At 41.9% G+C, this 14,738-nt stretch overlaps 1 protein-coding gene across 2 annotated transcripts in view; it reads left to right on the top strand.

Annotated features, from left to right (window-relative positions):
• The window catches only part of MANBA (mannosidase beta), a 111,941-nt gene extending 97,625 nt beyond the window's left edge, over positions 1-14,316 (top strand). For both annotated transcript variants that reach the window (XM_047090481.1, XM_047090480.1), the window contains 4 exons: positions 5,214-5,358; positions 8,745-8,887; positions 9,696-9,953; positions 12,997-14,316. In XM_047090481.1, the coding sequence (XP_046946437.1) occupies positions 5,214-5,358; positions 8,745-8,887; positions 9,696-9,953; positions 12,997-13,221 (771 nt within the window). In that variant the 3' untranslated portion in view covers positions 13,222-14,316. The remainder of the gene's footprint in view (positions 1-5,213; positions 5,359-8,744; positions 8,888-9,695; positions 9,954-12,996) is intronic.
• The last annotated feature ends 422 nt before the right edge of the window (positions 14,317-14,738 follow it).

Here is a 14,738-nt window from a genome sequence, read left to right as displayed (position 1 = left end):
TCTGTCTGCAGATAACATGATCTTATGTATGGAAAAACATAAAAAAATCCACCTAAAAACCTAGGAGAGCAAATAGGTTAATTCAACAACATTGTAGGGTAGGAGATCAATATACAAATATCAGTTATATTCTAAGCATGAACAATTTGAAAATGAAATTAAACAATAACATTTACAATAGTATCACAAAGAATAAAATATTTTGGAATATATGTAACCAAATAGATACAGGATTTGCACTATGAAAATTAGAAAACATTATTGAAAGAAATTAAAGAAATAGAAAGACATCTGTGTTCATGGATTGGAAGACTTAATATTGTTAAGATGGCAGGACTCCCCAAATTGATATACAGATTCAACATAATCCGTATCAAAATTCCTACTGCCATTTTCAGAGAAATGGGGAAAATGATCCTGAAATACATATGGAAATTCAAGGTATCCAAAATGGAAAAAAAAATCTGGAAAAAGAACAAATTTGGAAGATTCACATTCCCAGCTTTGAAAACATAACTACAAAGCTACAGTAATCAAGATAGTGTGGTATTGACCTAAGGCCAGACATGTAGGTTGATTGAATAGAATTCAGAGTCCAGAAATAAACAAATAAGTCTATGATCAAATTATTTTCTATAAGGGTGCCAAGACAATAAAATGGAGACAGAATAGTGTTTTGAACAAATGGTGCTGGAAAAAAGATATCCACATGTAGAAGAATGAATGTGGAGCCCGACCTCATATCATATACAAGAATTAACTTAAAATGGATGAAAGATCTAAATATAAGAGTTACAATTATAGGGGTGCCTGGGTGGTTCAGTCGCTTAAGCGTCCATCTTCGGCTCAGGTCATGATCTCGCACTTTGTGAGTTTGAGCCCCGCATCGGGCTCTGTGCTGATGGCTTGGAACCTGGAGCCTGCTTCATATTCTGTGTTTCCCTCTCTCTCTGACCCTCCCTGCTTGCACTCTGACTCTCTCTGTCTCAAAAATAAATCAATACTAAAAAAAAAAGAGCTGAATTTATAAAATTCTTAGAAAACATAGGTGTAAATCATTGTGAATTTTGATTTGGCAACAGTTTCTTAGATATGACACCTAAAACACAAGCAACCAATGAAAAAATAGGTAAGTTGTACTTCATCAAAATTAGAGACTTTTGTGTGTCAGGGGTCAATATCACAATAGCGAAAAGATAATGCACAGAATGGGAGAAAAATTTTGTGAGTCATATATGTAATAAGGATCCATAATATGTATAAAAACTCTTAAATTCACTAATGAAAAAGACACCTAGATTAAAAAACAAGCAAAAGATTCAAATAAACATTTCTCCAAAGAAAATGACCAATAAGTACCATGAAAAAATTCTTAACATCATTAGTCACTAGGGAAATGCAAATCAAAACCACAGATAACCACTCATACCCACTGGAATATCTATAATATTAATAATAAAGAATTATTGGTAAGTGCATTGTTCAGGGTTCTCCAGGGAAACAGAACCAATAACAAATATATATGAGATTTATTGTAGGAATTGGCTCACATAGTTATGGAAGCTGAGAAGTCCTACATTCCATCCACAAGATGGAAAACCAGAAAAGCCAGTGGTGTAATGCAATTTGACTCTAAAGGTCTGAGAACTGAGGGGCCACTGGTGTAAGTTCTGGAGTCCAAAGGCCCAAGAACCAGGAGCCCCATTGTCTGAGAGCAGAAGATGGATATCCCAAGTCAAAAAAGAAAGAGAAATGGTCTTCCTCTGCTTTTTGTTTGATTCAGGCCCTCAACTGATTGGGTGATGCCCACCCACATTGGTGAGGATGGATCTTCTTTATTTAATCTTCTGAATCCCTAGAAACATCCTGACAGGTACACTCAGAAATCATTTTACCAGCCATTTGGGCATCCCTTAGCCCAGTCAAGTTCACACGTAAAGTTAACCATCACAGTAAGGATGTAGAGAAATTGGAACCCTCGTATGGTTGCTGGTGGGAATGTAAAGTGATGCAGCTGCTGTGGAAAAGCTTGTCAGTTTCTCAAAAAGTTAAACATTGAGTTACCATAGGACTCAGAAGTTCTACTTTTAGGTATATATCTGAGAATATTGAAACACGTGTTCACGCAAAAACTTGTGCACAAATGTTCATAGCATTTTTCAGAGCCAACAAGTTAAAACAATCCACATGTGTATCAACTCGTGAATGGATAAATAAAATGTGGCATACCTATACAATGAAATATTACTCAGCAATAAAAAGGGATTGAATAATGATACATGCTACAACATGGATGAACCTTGAAAACATTATGCTAAGTGAAGAAAGCCAGTCACAAAGGCCGTATATTGTATCATCCCACTTATATGAAATGTCCAGAATAGGTAAATCCATAGAGACAAAAAGGAGATGAGTAGTTTTCACGTAAGGAGGAGAAGGGAGAATGAGGAGTGGCTGTTAACCAGTACAGTACTGTGTTTCCTTTTGGGGTGATAACATTCTGGAATTAGGTAGTGGCGGGAGTGCACAACCTGTGCCTACATTATAAGCCAATGAATTGGAAAACACACAGGGGAATTGTATGGTATCAATTGTATCAGTTTATAACATGGCTAGATTGGAAGATTCTTATCCTCAGGATACTTTTAAGTATATAAAGAATATAAGTCACATTCTGTGAGGAGGGCTTAGTCACATGGCTACCCCTACTTCCAAGGGCAAGGGGTGTGCTTCTGAAGCATGTAGCCCTCCTACAGCTCTGTCACCCTGGAGGACAGGGGTAATGGGTTTTTGTAAACAGTTGGCAATCTCCATCACAGTGGCAAAGCTGGAATTGGAACCTAGGTCTTGGTGTCCTGGTCCAATTTCTTTTTACCCTACCATCTGTTTCTCCAAGGAGACTGATTTCATAAGTGTAATCAAGCAAGCTGCTGAAAATAGACTTTTTTGAAACTAAAATAAGATTTGTCTGCTAACAGAGGGACTGAGTAGCCTAGGAAATGACTAAGCATTTATCCTTCTTATGTGCAAAGGCTGTCCTCTTTAGGGAAGGATGCAGGAATATATACATATAGGTCCGGTTTTGAAAAGGAAAGAGGCAATTCCAGGGATTTTCTAGGGAAGTGCGATTGTACAACGTCCCGTCAAGAAGCATAGTGGGCAATGGCCTTCTGCATCTTTATGAACAAAGGTGTCATTCATTAGCCCTGATCGGCATCCACCGATTTGGGTAAACCCAGATCCACGATACTGGCGTGAAACCGTCTGTCTGTGGTGTCCACTGCACTGTGCCAGAGCCGGAGCACTAGGGTCTCGATTATCCTCCTTCACACCAAGTTCAGATGTAACAGGCCACTAGTTAGGGCTTGCCTAGTGCCATTTGCCTTTCGTTGCTAGCCCTAAGGGGTAGGCAATCCTGCATGCTTGTAAACAAAGTTTTTAAGTTTAAAAATTCTCAAAGATTGTAAGTATTTACCTGTTAAACCAGAAAAGATAAACTATAGCGAGGAAATTGTTAGAATAGATAGACCAAAATAAATATATCTTGCAAGTATAGTTCTGAAAATTGAAATAGAGACTGGAAATTCAAATGTTTGGGGGGACCAGGCAGGTATTTTAAATGCATGGCTATTGGGAATTGTGGCAAAATGGAACATATAAACCCTGACTTAAGACATTAAATAACATCCAAATAAGAAACAAAAAACACCTGCTTCAAAACAAAACAAAACAAAACAAGAACCCCTGCCTCTGGGCCAATTAAAATCTGTGTGGGGCAAAGCTCAGCTTGGGGGCCACCAATTTATAGCAACCTCTTGACTGGAATCTAATACAGCAATATGCAATAAGGAGTCCAACATTTGTTGCATAAAGAACACAAGAACATAAAATGTTCTTAGCTCCTGCATTTAAAGAAACAAAACTGGAAACCATTCAAAAGCCTAATAATTGAGGAATGATTAATCACACAGTGGTAAAACTGTATAGCCATTTAAAGCACAGCGATGCTAGCCAGTGCGGGGCATGGAAATGTACACATGTGAAAACTAAGTTACACTAAGTTACAAATGTATATGTTACCACATGTGTTAACAAAGATTGGAAAAGAATTTGGAGCAATGTAAATCATTGGATGCCCCGAGATTTTTTTTCCCCCTGAAAAGAAGCTTAAATTCACCATGGAGAAAAAGAAAATCCAAGTCACCTCTACCAAGGCTATGAGTAAAATATCTAGGTGTCCTCTGAATTCGATCCAGTTAAGCACAAGCGTGACTATTTCATAGGTTATGGCTTTGTCCTAGAAGTTTTCTTTTTTGCCGGAAAGAGATAATTTCCTTCTCTGGTTATACACTGATATTTTGTTCCCACTTCAGAATTCTGTTTTTACTTCTTTCTTATTTATCTTTCCTGTTTCCTATTTAACCTCTTTCCTATTTTACTTCTTTCCTACTTTATAAATGTGGATCCTAGGAAAGAGTCCAGTCCCACATTGAATGGTCTCCCACTCCTAGCCCCTGCAGTCCGTTCTTCTTTCAGTCAGTAGTGTCTTCTTGTGGGCATGCAACTCTGGTCACTTCACCTGTCAGCATACAGGCTTTCTGTGACTTCCAGTTGCCTCTAGGGCACACACCAAAACCTTCCCAGGTCTGATCCTGGAATCTCACTGGCCTCTCTTTCATTGCTCTGGGCTTTTTGCTCTCTGGCCACCCTGGCCTTTCATTCTGGGCCTGTGCATTTTCCCCTCACTACATGCATCCTCTTTGACTGCTAGGTTCTGTCCTCTCTTTTTGTCTTCTCCTTTTTCTCAAATGTTTATTTTTGAGAGAGAGAGAGAGAGCGAGCAGGGGAGGGGCAGAGAGACAGGGTCCGTGGCAGAGGAGCGGGGAGAGGCAGAAAGAGAGAGAGGGAAGGGGTGCCTGGGTGGCTCGGTTGGTTAAACGTCTGACTTCAACTCAGCTCATGATCTCGTGGTTCATGGGTTTGAGCCCCACGTCAGGCTCTGTGCTGACAGCTGGGAGCCTGGAGCCTGCTTCGGATTCTGTGTCTCCCTCTCTCTCTCTGCCCCTCCCCTGCTCGTGCTCTGTCTCTCTCTCTCAAAAAATAAAACGCTTACACACAACTTTAAAAAACACCCTCAAGCCTGCTGTTTTCTCAGACCTAAACACTCACATCGAACAATAACACCTGTGCTTCAATGCTCTCCCCTGAATCAGGTGATGCAGGCGCAGTGTGTCAAAATAGAGACTGAATTCTACCGCCGCAGTCGCAGCGAGATAGTGGATGGAAAAGGACACACCATGGGCGCACTTTATTGGCAGCTGAATGATATCTGGCAGGCTCCCTCCTGGGCTTCCCTAGGTAAGTGTTTCAGCATTCGTTGTGCATGTGAGAGAAAGCAATACCTGTGCGGAGAGGCACTGAGAAAGCACAGGGCCTGAGGGGTCAGATTAACCCAAGTAGAACCCCTTCGCAGGGGAGGGGAGGTTCCCCAGTAGCCTATGAACCACCCCGCCCCCCTTCCTAGTCTTTCGGGGGAGCCTCAGAGGCAGCCCGGTTTGAGTTCTGGGCTGTGCAAAGTCACAAAAGCGGGCTAATCCAGGGGATAGATTCATGCATGAAGATCTCAGCCATGTGTCTCATCATTATTGCTTAAAAATTTGAATTTAATTAGGAGGACTTTCCAAGCAAAAGAAGTATTTACTTAAGAATCTTTTCTTCTAAATTATTTAGATGAATTCAACCATGTGGAAGGCTGGCCCAAGTAAGTGTTAGAATATCCTTTTCCTAGATTCTCCTTTAAGCACCCCCCCCCCCCCACCACCACCACTTAAGACTTCCAAGGTCTTATTTTTGCCTTATTTATCTCTAGGAGAAAGGTAGTAGAGTCAGAAATCCAAGTAGGAAAAGTTATCAGTTGAACCCGTTTAGTTGGCAACACATATGACTGGCATGGTGCCTGCAGTTGAATTATTCTGTTTTGATACATTTTTTAAAAGTATGGAGTAATAATGATTCTTTGGCGGTCACTAGAGGTGGTTTGAAGCAAAGTTCAGTCAGAAATATAAACAAATGTTTTGGGTCAAAAATGAGGCAAGGCCATAAAGTAAAAAAAGTCACTTTGCTGGGGGAGGCTCTTAAATTAGCTGTGGAAGTAAATCCAAAGGAGACCATTGCCTGCATGCTTTGATTAGTGCTGAATCACCTCTTGCAGGAAATTGGAGTTTTGATCCAGTTTCTCTGACCAAAGTCTTTATCAACACCAAGCAGATAAAAGAGTATTGAATGAGAATCAGGGGTAGACGCGGGGGGAGTAGCCTTTCTGGGACGCTTAAAGCTGGAAAAAGAGATATTGTTCGGAGACACTTAGACCCTGACCCTGCCTTCTGTATGTGGCTGAGCTTGTGGACTCCTGGAGCAGAGTTTAGTTCAAGAACTGGAGGAGCCCAGTCTTTGTAACTCTTCCCTTAAACGACTGCATGCAGATTCTTTGAATGAGTTCTTTAGAAAGGGTGACTAAACCCAAGTACAGGTGTATGATGGCAGAGGAAGAATTTGTTTTCTAAACTCTTGTAGGAGGGTGCCTCCATGGAGAGGCTCACCATCTTCTTCTACCCGTTACCGAAAGCAAGAGCCTGGGAGAAGGTGTGACAGGTTATGCTGTGTGTGTTCTTGCTCTGGGCAGCCTCATAGCCTCTGTTTAATTCTGCTTCAATGGCTCAATAAATCTGGTGTGCAGGTGGGGTAGGGAAAAGTATGTGTCACCTCTTATCACCTGAAATAGCGATACCTCAAAGGTATCATAGCTGCTTGGAACCGAAAGATTCTTATATATTTCCTTTTAAAAAATAAGCCTCATTTTTCGTTACAATTTTGCAAATACAGAAATCCACCTGGACATTTTATTTTGCTTGGCTCATCAACTTGGACAGTTACAGAGCTAATGGAAAAGCCAGAAATCACATAGCATTTTTAGCTGATTATGTAGGATATTATATTGGTATCCATACTTTGTCACTGATTAGCAACTAGTGTGTGTCCTAGTGAGACCTTTTGTTTCCATTGCTGTTCTCCTGTATTCTGCGTGTGACCATGAAGTTAGAACTGCGCACGTGAGGTCTCCCCTGTAATGGATACCACATGTGAGAGTGTGCAAGTCACCTCAGGTCTGACCCATCTTCCATTTATGAGAAAGCTTTCCAAATACAGTTGACCCTTGAACAACATGGGGTTGAACTGTGTGGGTCCAGCAATATTAGGATTTTTTTGGTAAATACAGTACAGTACTATAAATGTATTCTGTCTTCCTTATGACTTTCTTAATATTTTCTTTTCCCTAGCTTGCTTTATAGTAAGAACACAGAATATAATATATACAATACACAAAATATGTGTTAATTGAGTTTATATTATTGGTAAGGCTTCTGGTCAATAGTAAGCTATGAGTAGTTAAATTTTGGGGGAGTCAGAATTACACACAGATTTCTGACTGCACAGGGTTTGGTGCATATTAACCCCCATATTATTCAAGGTCAATTGTGTAAGTTCTAGTTCATTTTATAGATCCAATAGGAGAGGCCTGTCCACCCCTCCCTGTTTGTTGTTTTTAAGGGGAACTATTATGAGTTGTGACTGGAGGGTTGAGAGTTGAAATTTGCAAAATTGGAAGAAATTCTTTCTATTTGAACTTCAAACCACATTCCTACATGTCAGCAGCGTGCACTGTGAATTCTGGACATGACATCTCCCCCCACACCCCACCCCCTCACCCCTCCTCCCCGCTTCCCTTCCTGCCATCTCTCTTAAAGTTGTTCAGAAGTGCAGTGCTTTCTGGGGAAAGATCTTCTTTCCGAAATAGAGGCATGTTGAACATATATTTTAGTTTGTGGATTAAGCATACCACACATGCCAACAGGGCACAGAAATAATAGATTCTAAAAAGCTTCTAATTGTATCTGAGCAACTGCCATGAATTGTCATCTGTGTGTTCTCCAGTCTACATTTGCCAGAGGTATTTGTGATAATGGTGGTTTTATTTCACTCAGGATTTTGTGTGTATGGGAAAAGGAGACTGTGAGCTTTAAATAACTCTTTCTGTTACTTTTTAAATTTTTTTCAGTGTTCTATGCTTTTTTCAGGTGTACTGTGTAGTGATTCTACATTTGTGTACATTACAAAGTGCCCACCATGATTAAGTGTAGTTACGATCTGTCACCATATAAAGTTATTACAATATTATTGACTGTGTTCTCCATAACTCTTATAAATGAATATTTATAATATTTGATACAATTGTAACATTTTCTTATGATTACTAATATATGTAACATTTTTATTGCCGCCCTACTGATTTCCTTCTTCATGTGTATGTAGTAAAAAGGACCTTTGGTACACTGAGCTCCTGGAGGCAGAATTATGTATGAGAAAGTGCTACCTAGGAGTCAGGTCTGGGCTCAAAGTACTGCCTGATTTAATGTTTGATTAAATGTTTGATTAAAATTAAATGTTTGATTTAATGGCTTGAGCCTCTGTTTCCTCATTCGTAAGGTAGATGTTAAAGATGTAAGAATGCCATGAGGTAATGTCCAGAATGTTCCGAGCCCTCAACAAATGTGCGTTCCTGCCCCTGTGGACTCTCCCTCCTGTGCCCAGTCCCTGGAATCCTGACAAGTCAGACACAGCTGGACCACGGGCAGGATAACCCTGACTGTCTCATCCTGACCATGTCTTAACTTTTCTATTTTTAGAATATGGAGGAAAGTGGAAAATGCTTCATTACTTTGCTCGACATTTCTTTGCTCCACTGTTGCCAGTGGGATTTGAGGATCAAGATGCGTTTTTCATCTATGGTGTGTCAGACCTTCACTCTGACTGTAAAGCGACGCTCACTGTAAGTTGCTTGTTTTTTTTTTTTTCTCTTTAAGATGGAGAGTTTTTGATTATTTCTTGAGTGATTTGGTTATAGTTCTTGCAGGAAAAAGAAAAGAGAAAACAATGCTAGGCAAAAAGAGAGGGTAGAACCTCAAAGAAGTCCTGGGGCACCTGGGTGGCTCAGTTGGTTAACCATCTGACTTCAGCTCGGGTCATGATCTCGCAGTTCGTGAGTTCGAGCCCTGCATTGGGCTCTGTGCTGACAGCTCAGAGCCTGGACCCTGTTTCCGATTCTGTGTCTCCCTCTCTCTCTGCCCCTCCCCTACTCATACTGTCTCTGTCTCTCAAAAATAAATAAATGTTAAAAAAATTTCTAAAAACAAAAAAATTAAAAAAAAAAAAAGAACCTCAAAGCAGTCCTGGGAGGCTGCAATTTGGAGGACGCTGTGAATAGGTGCCAGTTATAGAATAACAACAATACACCAGGTCGTGTGTGTTCCATGGATTACTTTGTTTAATTCTCACAACCGCCTGTGAAGCCAGTGCTGTTATATTCTCATTTTACATGTGGAGAAACAGAGCCTTCGAGAAGTCGAGTCACTTGCTCAGTTACATGGTAGTACGTAGTAGGACTGGTCGAACCCTGTTCAACCCAGGGTTCACAGGCTCTTAACCAGTTCTGCTGTTCTGACTTGCATCTATTATTACTGGTGTTCTCTAAAAAAAACAAAACAAAACAAAAACAAAAACAAAAGCAAAAACAAAAAACACAATAGTAACCAAGTAACCAAGAATGTTTGGTTTTGCTCTGTCTTGTGTCTCCTTAGGTGAGAGTCCACACGTGGAATTCCCTGGAGCCCTTGTGCTCCTCTGAGACCGAGCGTTTTGTCATGGAAGCAGGGAAGGCCGTTCTCCTATACAAGGAGCAGGTGCCTGCATTGCTGGGGCGTTGTGGGAACTGTACCCGGCAAAGCTGTGTGGTTTCCTTTTACCTTTCAACGGACAACCAACTTGTGAGCCCAACCAACCATCACTTCCTGTCTTCGCTGAATGAGACCGTGGGGCTCCAGAAGGCACACATCACCGTAAGTACCAGTGGCCTGGGGTCACGGTGGCCTTGCAGACCTGCCCTGCTTTGGGGGCAAGCACGCTGCATTCTGCATTTTGCAAAATTTCTCCTGGGTGCTGAGTTTACCTGGGACCTGGGGAAGGTCAGACTCTTCCTACTAGAAGCAAAGACCAAATGACTTTTTTCCGAACTCAGTGTTTGTCAAAGTTTAGGGTTCCTGCCATCCTGCTATCCCTTGGCCCCTCCGGAGTGGGGCTGGAGCAGAGGGCAGGAAGCGGCAGTGGGAGTCATCACCTCCGATGGCTCCTGCACTGACTGCATTCCAGGCTCTGTCCCCGGGGCTCTGCTGCCTCATTCCTGAAGTATGAAGTGCTGCATTGACACTGGAGCAAACCTGTGTAGAGGGGAGGAGTAACATGCTGCAGCCAGGAAGCCCCAGGAGAAGCATGCTGATTTTGAGTGTTTAAGTAGAGTCTGTGCACGTTTTTTAATGTTTAGTTTTGAGACACAGAGACAGAGCGTGAGCAGGGGAGGGGCGGAGAGAGCAGGAGACACAGAATCCAAAGCAGGCTTCAAGCTGTCAGCACGGAGCCTGACGCAGGGCTCGAACCCACGAGCCCTGAGATCATGACCTGAGCTGAAGTTGGACGCTTAACCGACTGAGCCACCCAGGCGCCCCGAGTCAATCAATTTTTAAAAACACCCCTCAGAGGCACCTGGGTAGCTCATTGGGTTGAGCATCAGACTCTTGATTTTGGCTCAGGTCATAATCTCATGGTTCATGGGATCAAGCCCAACATCGACCTACCTAAGATTCTCTCTCTGTTTGCCCCTCCCCCCCTCAAAAATAGAAAAAAGAAATTCCCTCTACTCTCTTTGATTTACTGCTTCAAAGTAGCTTAATCACCAAATCTATAATTGCCAAGAAGAAAACGGGATGACCAGCATGTGTTGTTATAAAAATTGTGCAGCTGGAGACGTTGGAATCTGTATAGTTGATTTAAAACCTTTCCTACCCTTTCCCCCACTCACAGTGATTAAATGTATTCTTCAAGAAAGTTTTATTCTCTAATTTTAGTGAAGTTTAAGCTTGTTTTACACCTTTACTTAATTGAGAATGCTTTAGTGAGGGTTTTTTTTTTTGCATTTACTTAAGACTTTTTTTTTTTTTTTTAAGAGAGAGAGAGAGAAATTGCATGAGCATGGTAGGGGCAGAGAGAGAGAGAGAGAGAGAGAGGTGGGGGAGGAGGGAATCTTAGCAGGCTCCACACTCAGTGTGGAGCCCAACGTGGGGCTTGATCTCATGACCATGAGATCACAACCTGAGCCGAAATGAAGAGTGGTTTCATTTCGGAGAAATGACTGAGCCGCTTGACTGAGCCACCCAGGCGTCACGCATTTACTTAATCAAATAAAAACTCAGTCTTTGAACTGAAAACATATCTTTCTTAATAGTGAAATATTCACATAACGAAATGCAAATTATCTATAATAACTGATGTGGAACAGCTAGGAAGGGAATTATATACTTTGATGTAGTTTCTTTCCAGAAAAAAAAAATGAACAAAACCAAAAAATATGTAGCAGATAAATTTGCAATCTCTAGACTTAGGATTTTGAAATTTCTTTCTCTTTCCTAAGCCAGGCCTTCATGAGCCTGGGACAAGTGGGTGTGAGAGAAAAGTGGGACTTGTTCCTTTGTCCTACCTCATTTGGATTTCAGTGAGACCTGCCCTTCCTAAAAAAGGGATGTAATAATAGTAACCATAGCTAACATTTGCTGCCCGCTTAATATAGGCCAGACGCTTGGGTGCGCTATCCCCAGTAGGATGCTGGGAAATTGTTTTCCATGGCTCCCTGAAGCCAGGGTACAAGCTCGAACCTGGACTCTGCAGTGAGATTGAGATGCGACTTCTGATTGGAAGAAGGCAATACGAGGGAGCAGGCACCAGTGTGGCTTCTGGCTTTGGCTTTGGAGCAGCAGTAGCCGGGGCCTCCTGGCAGCTGTGTGGGCCGGATGTGGGGCCAGCCGTGTGAATTGCATGCCTGGGACTGACTGCTTTAGGGTCTTCACCGAACAGCTGGGCGGCATGATTTGGGAATGTAACCTCTTGCTTCAGTCCTGAATCTCTGACCCTCCGAGAGATACCTAAAACATCTTAAGTTTCTTTTCTGTTTTCTCCAAAGTATGGTTTCTTGTTTATAACTCAGGACCCTGCATGATACGTAAGGCCAAAATGATATATAGTAAAAACAGTGCCCTGAAATTCTTCATGCCACATATAATATGTAACGTCAGCCCTACCGTGTGGCATGTGTGCATGTTGAGGAGTCATGTTTCATGTCAAATGCACAGCTTTAAATACCAGATCACACTCAGCTGCAGGCTCACACTGAGAACCTCACAAACCCCTACCCTCGGGGCACAGCCCAACCTGGCCTCACTTTAGCATGTGCTAATTGGCTAGTTCATGGCAGGACTGAAACTGCACTGTCCTTTGCTGATATTGTGTGGGATTCACACATGTTAAAAGTGCTAATGATGTGACTTTATGGGACCATGCGATGAAAGAGAGAAAACTCCAACGGTAGAGCTTTTGTAAGTGCCTGGCAGGCGGCTGTCTAGATTGCTGGATCTTTTCAGAAGACAAGCTTCATGGCTGTGCTCTGCAGCCAGCGCCGCATATATCCTGAGAAAGTCATTTCAGCTTCCCGGCCCTTATGCAAAAATGTTCCTCCCTTGATCCCCTGAGAAAAACTGTGAAGGACACAATGCTTTGAGCTTCTTGTGAACCACTCTCCTTAATAATTAGAGACTGCATGTTTCTACACTTGGCTTGAGATTACAATTTGGTAATTTCCCACAGCCTTAAATAAATTTCCGTGTTTTTTTTCTTAGTATCTGACACAGTGCATGGAATATAAGACTTTGGCACCTGCAGGACCAAAGTTGTAGCGAATGTGCTCCTTGATGGGCCACAGAAATGTTCCGATAGGTATTGTGTGTAGAATAGATAGATCTCCCCTCATCATTCACTTAATTTATCTTTTTCTTTCAGGCCAACATCTCCCAGCAAGGTGACACATTTGTGTTTGATCTGGAAACCTCGGCTGTCGCTCCCTTTGTTTGGTTAGATGTAGGAAGCATCCCCGGGAGATTCAGTGACAATGGTTTCCTCATGACTGAAAAGACACGGACTATATTATTTTACCCTTGGAAACCCACCAGCAAGAGTGAATTGGAGCAATCTTTTCACGTGACTTCCCTGACTGATACTTACTGAGGGGTTACAGGTTGTATTTTCAGCGAACTCTGGAATAAAGCATTTCGAAGGCACCGGCCAAAGCTGAAGACAAGTTGAAGAGGCTGAGAAATGTGTCTGCTTGCGGCCACACATCTGATTCATCGCTCTGTGAAGACTTTGTACAGAGCATTCTTTCGGGAAAGGTTGTTTACTCAGGTGATATCCTCCAGCAAGGCTGTGCATCGGTGTTCCTCTGTGCCAGGACTGTAGTTTTATCCCTGCCCCCACAGCTTTAGCAAAGCCATGACCCAGTTATGACCCAGTTATAACCCAGCCACCTCCTCCTACCCGGGAGAGGAAGTCCACACATAAAGTCCTCTCAGGGAATCACAGGAACATGACCATTGCGGTATCTGTGGAAGGTTGTGAGGTCACGTAGGCCTCTCCTAGTTAGCTTTGAAAAATAATGAATAATCACAGTGAAGCTGCTTTGTTATTATTCCCTGAGGAAATGGAGGTTCAACTGTCACAACAGAGAGAGATTTCTGGGTAGTAGCCACGTTGTTGTTTTTGTTGCTGGAAAGTTTGGGGTGTTGACTGTCGCCATTTGATTACTTTTTTGGGTAGGGTTCTTTTTTCCCTTGTGGGTTTTGTTATAAAATATTGTTTTGACAATAACAGCTTCTTTTTTTCAAAGGCCATTTAGAGTGATTCTCCTTTGAAAAATAAGCTCACATTGAAATGGACATCACTGTGGTCACTCTGGAAACTTCTGCGTGTCATATACTGTCACCTGTAATTATGTATGGGTTGTAGATGTGGCTAAATCCAATGAACTTTCCAATTCAAAGCCTGTGAGTTAGATTTATATTTGTTGACCCTGGCAACAAAGTGGTGTTTCTTTTAGCTTCGGTTTCAATCATTTTATATTAATATTGATTAATTGTAAATTGCTGTAAATTTGTTTTATTATACATGATCATGTTTATAAATTATATTGATAATGAAACAAATGGGTCAAAATGTTAATAGATGAGGTGTGTAGGAATTCTTTTGGACTGCTTTTGCAACCTTTCCATAAGTTTGAAACTACATCAAAAATTAAAAGTTACATAAATTGCACTGACAACATGATATTTCATCTGTGGCTTATTTAATCATTCCATAAACATTCATTTGTGCCCAGTATTGTGCTGGGCATGAATTTCCCTTTAGCTCTCAGCAACCTTTTATTCTACTTGATAAACTGGGAGAGTTTAAAGAATCTAAATTAAGATGTTTGAAGGGTTTTCTCTGGGAAGAATCATGTAATTGGTTATGGAATGGACTGGCGGTGAGAGTCTGGCTTTAAAATCAAGACGAATTAGGGGTGCCTGGGTGGCTTAGTTGGTTTTGCCACTGACTTGGGCTCAGGTCATGATCTCACGGCTTGGCACAGGAGTTCGAGCCCCGTGTCAGGCTCTGCACTGACAGCTCAGAGCTGGGAGCCTGCTTCAGATTCTGTGTCTCCCTCTCTCTGCTTCTCCCCCACTCGCGCTCTGCCTCTCTCTCTCAAA

Source organism: Lynx rufus, unplaced genomic scaffold (assembly GCF_022079265.1).
Source record: "Lynx rufus isolate CCGP_SWC_20201006 ecotype Redwood Valley unplaced genomic scaffold, mLynRuf1.p SCAF_3, whole genome shotgun sequence".
NCBI classification, from domain to species: Eukaryota; Metazoa; Chordata; class Mammalia; order Carnivora; family Felidae; genus Lynx; species Lynx rufus.
Note: the sequence above shows the minus strand (reverse complement) of the source record. Positions and strands in the feature narration are given on the sequence as shown.